Consider the following 6,200-nt stretch of genomic DNA (forward strand, 5'->3'; position numbering starts at 1 on the left):
GTTTATGATCTGTTGACAAGATGACATTTGTTATTTTATATGAATGTACATAAGTAGGTTGTAGATTGTGTTAATGATGTGGATTTGATAGCTTGTTCCAATGACATACTGTCTCATGTACATAGCTTTTGCCCATGTGCGTGTTCCAGGGCAGAATGGACATATTTCCGGGGATACTGATTGTATGATCCTTGAATCCTGTCAGAAAAAAGCTGACAAATAACATTAAAATACATTTGTACTGTGATTGTAAATTTAAAAATAAAAACACAAACTAAAGATTTTATTAGAATAAATTATTGTGAAATTGAATGATAAGATATTCATCCAGTATTACTTACACATTTAAAACATTATATAGGCAAAGGCTCCTTTAACAAAGCTACCTTTTCTTAGGTTAACCTTAACTCCCATTCATTAACACTGCACTAAGGTTACCTTAGTGACTTACAATCACCTTAGTGCTTTATGAAAGGAGGCCCAGATCTTTATCAGTAACCAGAAGTTGGCTGCAGTTACATGCTAGTGCTGTACAGGGCTATTTTTTTGGCAGCTGTAAAAGAATGACAGCAGGAATATTATTGCAAGAGACCTCGGGAGATATATGATCAATAGCTGAAATTGACATGTCAGTATCTCTGATGGCGTCCCTGTCCAGTCTGTCCTTGAATCACTCACATATCTGGTTGTGATGATAACATAGTCAAGGGTGATACTTGCACTTATTAACGTAGTCATGCTTTTTATACATTCTAGTTTATTTTACATTTCAGCAGCTATGCAAATTTTCTTATGTTCTTTCTATTTTTGTTTGCTGTTCTCTGTAAATAATTTTTTCAAGAACCTGTGCTATTGTGATTTTGTTCTTTTCTCGTTTGTTTCTAAGGACTGACGTCATCGACAGTGACAGCCTTGACAGCCACTGCGCCCACCTGGTCAGCACAATTGTATATACACCATGTTCATTAATATTCTAATTGGTGCTTGATTTGAATATGCAAATGAATATTTGCTTTGCTTCCATGCTTGCATATACTTGTATTCAGTGCACAAACTCTTTGTCAAAAACCCTGCTCGTGATGAAATTATTTAATATTTAATGACTAGGTATTTGTTGTATTCAAGCAATTGTTTTAGGTGTTTACATATTCAAAATTCTTTGTAAAAGTATTTCGTAGGTTGTTTGTTAATTTGATTTATCTTTCAGTTACATTAACTCTGTAACTTTCAACAGTATAATCTGTTCAAAGATAACATTATTTTTGGGGCATTTGTGAAAAATATGAGAGATTATATGTTGCCGAATTTGATGTTTTGACAGCAGTTAATGGACAAGCAAAATGTTTAGCAAGTGTGACAGCACCGATGTTGACAAACGTCTTCAGTGTTACCTGCAATGTTTATGTTATGCACTAACTCTGCAATAAATACATACAGCTGTAGAGGAGATTCACAGGGGTTCTGCTTCATTTACATGTGACGGGCGGTGGCGGCCTAGTGGTCAAAGCGTTTGTTTGACATGCCAATGATGATAGTTCGATTCCCTACATGGGTACAATGTGTGAAGCCCATTTTTGGAGTGATATTGCTGGAATACTGCTAAAAGTGGTGTAAAACCAAAACTCACTCATTTACTCATCTACATATAATGTGTCTGGATCCTCCTTGTGCTTCATAAATGTCGGCCGCACTAGATCGGTTTTACACTGTCATTTTCAACAACAGACTCCTTCCATGTAGATCTTGTCAGTGAGACGGTGCATCTTGTTGTCTAGTAGTAAATGTGGATATATGAACAGACTGGTTTAACATGAAAGTATTGGGTTGATGGGTGTCTGAGTTTCTCACATGTAGAGTCAATAAACTTGTGTGCCATGTTTAGATTGTGCAGTGGAATAGATCCATGCTTGAAGAAACGACTGATCAACAAAGTCATGAAAGTATTGTCATTAACACTCTTTTGTGCCTGTAGATGTTCTATCCTTTACAGAAAAGGCCATTTCCTATGAGAAAAGGGGTTTCATGCAGTCATTTTGGTGAAACCAAATGGAAGTTTCACCTTTTGCGATATTTTTTCCTTATTTGACCTTTATTTGACTTTTTTTAACCTTTGTTATTTGGACCATATTCAAACTAAATCGTCTTTACTCCACCATGTTTGTTATATGTGTTTTGGTAGTGGGATTTTGTTTTGTTGTATGATTTTATTATATGATTTTTGACCGGTTTGACATTTGCCCTTGAAATGATCCATCATTTAAAAATGCATTTCTTCACATTTTCACCAGCCCCTCCTCAGAGACCTGTTGACTAATGAAGCAGATATTTCATATACTTATTTCCATCAAATGCTGGCACTTGATTTTTTAAAAAGCTTTGAAGTGTACTTTCAATATGGCTGCCTCAGCAACCATTGAGTAAATTCAGTTTCATGTAGTTATAACTTAGACATTTGTTTATAACATGTATCGACATTAGGTGTTTGTTTCTTGTGGCTTGTTTGTAGGTTTGTATAGCAGTGTCACAATCTGGAACAACCTAAGTTTGCTAATTTTCATCTGACATGTTTAATATGAGATATAATGAGCACCAGGTTGACCTTCTAAACATGGTCAATGGGTCTTTAACTGGTGTGTGCTTTTCTGTCACTTGTGATTCTGTATTCTTGTATAACTATTCCAAGTATTAGTGCTGTACAGGTTTATACTGGCACAGGAATAGATGAACATTTGAAACATTATGGACAGAACATGCTGTGTTTTGCAATGCCAATAAATTTGGGGTAACTAAGTTTATGGAATTGTGTGCTCAGTATTCACAACAAAAACAAAGTCCCCAAAATGTTCATGATCCCTAAACGTATGTTTAACATTTGTCTGGAAGTGATTTGAAACCATACTCACTAGCTCTGAAATATTTCAATGCATAACCTTACTTTTGTCCATTAGTATATTTGAAGAGACAGGAATTTTACCCAAGCACCTGTTAAACTAGATCCAGTCTAAATGTCAAAAATTGTTGAAGGATACAAAGCTGAAGTATGTTGATATTATTTACCCAACATAGAAGTGTTGTTGTTTTGGTTTACTATTGTTGGTGCTAAAGTGACCCAGTACATCCACCAGCTTCACACTCAGCACACTGTAACACAGGGCTGTAGCACAGGGCTGTAATACCCAAAACAAAGATGCTAATCTGAAGAAAAGGTTATCAGGAATGTTGGGGTTCCTGTTGTGAAACATTAGTAATTTTCTAATCATATTTGTCATCACCATCACAGACATGATTTTTTATGAAAATACATTATGTTTTGAATTGTAATTCCGGCACAGTTGAGTTCAAGACTGCCTTGTTATAGACCTTCTTTTACAATCCCTGCCTATCTTGACATGGATTAAACAAACTAGGCTTCTCACTGTGGGTGTGTGTTCATGTTTTGTGGTCCTAATACCAGGACACATCACATTTGCTTTGATCCTTACGATGAAAATATGTTCTTGAACAAAGCCATGTTGCTTGCATGGTCAGTCAGCTTACTTGATGGTGTAGCATCATTGCATTGCTTGCTAGTTGTTTTTGTTCCTTGAGTGGGAAGTCAATGTTCCATAGTATTCACCTGCAAAAACTGCAATATTACTGATCTTGTTGCTATTAGAGAATGTCAAAGTCAGTCTGTTAGTGTCTGTGCAAAATCCATCATAAATGGTCGTGAAAAGTTCCTAATTACTGACAAATACCATTGTTTTGAAGTGAGCCATGTCCAAATGGGTTTTCTCAAAGTAAAAGCAAGGTCTCGGCATATTCTTCTTATGTTATCATTTTGCATTTGTTTTGGGTCTCATATAAGTACTTATGGAGGTCCCTTCAACTTCTAACACTGTTCGACTGTATTTTACTAATTACTTGATTTGTTTACTACTTAGGATAATTCAAGTGTAGACGTCTTTCACTAGAGAATGTTGCCAGTAAGATCAGTTGACATTATGGCTGAAGTGAAGACAGACATAGCAATCTTACCATTATGGCTATCTTCGGTGTTTTCTCGAGAAGAAAGGTTGATAGGATTGCAGTCAAACAGCATCCATGGACCATTTCCACAGAGTTTGTAGCACTATGCCAGTTGTAAGCCTGTGAGTTACGTAAGGATGTAACGTTATGAACGTATTGTGGATTGGGATCCAGGGTTGTAAGTCCATTCATTGAAGAAAAGAGGGATTATGTGCATTATTTGAATATATATCTTTGGATGATTGATGTGTTATAAAAACGTATACGTTACTGTCATGGTAACGGAAATCAGACCTGCTGGTTTATTCCAAGCATCCACACTGATTATGAATGCTACGGATAATCCCAGCTGTGAGCAACACCTTGTAATGACTGGCAGTGGATGGAAAGAGGAGATTTAGGATGATGATGATATGTGCTTTCTGACATCATGAATATATGTATTTCACACATGGGAGATTCTCAACTGCCAACAGCAATTACTTGCTAAGACACTCAGCTGTATATTTTTACTCAGTCTTATCACATTTTGTTTTCATAGTATGCTTGCAGGTGTGAAGTTATTTCACAGATATAAGAATAAAATTGAAAATTCTGATTGAATATGTCAGTTGGTTTGCAGATGTCAGATTCAGAATGGAAACAGCATCCTTTTTGTTTTCAGTTTTCAAATCATTAAGAGTTGTTTTGAAAGTGTGAGGTGTTTGATTAGTGCAATGTTATCCAATGTTTGTGGCAGACTGCCAGGTGTTAAAGAATTGTTTTCCTGTTTAATATGTCTATTTGAAATGGCACAAAACTATATTTGTATTTGAAGTAGTTATTTCATCTGATGTCAACATTCAGTGTTTTTGCAGCTTTACAAAGTCTGCTTGTCTTCAACTGTTTTTACAGTCAACTTTCACCACTAAAATGGAGAATTTGAAAATATCCAACTATGTTGTTTGCTCAGCTGAGATGTTTTTAACAACTAAACTTGGACCATTGTGTAGGTGACAGGTGCCTAGAGATGGCATATAGAGGTTGAGGTATCTTTAATTAAAGATAATGAAAAATGAGTGCGGAAAATTGTTCATTATATTTGATTTGTGTAACATATTGTGAACTGGTTTCATGTGTTACACTTTGGTCAAAGCGATCAGTAAAATTTTTGCATGCAAGTCATCAGTAAAGATGTATGAATGTTCATTCAGAAAGTATAAACTAATTTTTAATCATTAATCTTTTCAGATTATTATGAAAACATTGAAAAATCTGTAAGATGGTATAAGCATTTGACAAAGCCCATTTAGGTGCTTACACAATGTTTAGTATTGCTAATATTGTATTTTAAATTAAACTGTTTGTACACCAGTAATGTACTATTCAAAGTTTGATAATCTGCATTACAACTTACACATTAGTGTGTGCCAGAGGCATTTGGCTCCATAAGAAAGAAAAAAAAAATATAATGAAGAAAGTCCTCAAAACGTTTTCTTTTAATTGTGGACATTAGAGATGTTATGAAATCATAGTGATTGATGTAGCTGTTGCACTGTCTTTCACCTCCAATTTTGCCATCTCTAGGCCGAGTCTCCCCCATCTGTCTGTCTGTAGTGAGTTAAGTACAGAGTAGGAGACAAATGGTTTGAGTGGCCCTGAGTGCTGTTGCCCCTGGTGTGCTATTAAAGATGCCATGATTGGTGGCTGCAGTGTTGATTGGCAATCCCATTGTGGTGGGCTTCAAGCTCAGACTTTGTCACAAGTCACAATGTTGTTTTTTTCTAAATAAAGATTTTAACAAATTTTTGGCGTTTTCATTTTGATTCATTTGCAGATAAACAGTGGCCATACATCCAAATGTCTGTTATGTATAAAGTGTGAGAAACAGTCTTGTTTACCTTTGTTCATCAATGACCCTGGCATCTGAACCACAGCAATGCTATACAATTTCTCAATATTAAACAAACTTTATGGATGAAAACATGTTTCATTTTATGAAAGTGGCATTGCAATACAGATTCTTGTACCATTGTCATTCCTGAACAAGAATCTGTATCAAAAAGTACCGTTGTCATTCCTGCTTGACATTGGTTCACGAGTCAGTTTTGGAACATAACATTGTCACTCCTGCTTGACATCGGTGCAAGAGTCTGTATTGAAACGTACCATTGTCATTCCTGCTTGACATCGGTGCAAGAGTCTATATTGAA

At 35.7% G+C, this 6,200-nt stretch overlaps 1 protein-coding gene across 1 annotated transcript in view; it reads left to right on the forward strand.

Moving 5' to 3' along the window:
- Window positions 1-5,793, forward strand: part of LOC137284620 (uncharacterized) — a 161,484-nt gene extending 155,691 nt beyond the window's left edge. Inside the window, exon 34 of the mRNA XM_067816510.1 lies at window positions 887-5,793. Coding sequence (XP_067672611.1) covers window positions 887-892 — 6 coding nt within the window. The 3' untranslated portion in view covers window positions 893-5,793. The remainder of the gene's footprint in view (window positions 1-886) is intronic.
- The last annotated feature ends 407 nt before the right edge of the window (window positions 5,794-6,200 follow it).

The sequence above is a fragment of the Haliotis asinina genome, chromosome 5 (genome assembly GCF_037392515.1).
Source record: "Haliotis asinina isolate JCU_RB_2024 chromosome 5, JCU_Hal_asi_v2, whole genome shotgun sequence".
NCBI lineage: Eukaryota > Metazoa > Mollusca > Gastropoda > Lepetellida > Haliotidae > Haliotis > Haliotis asinina.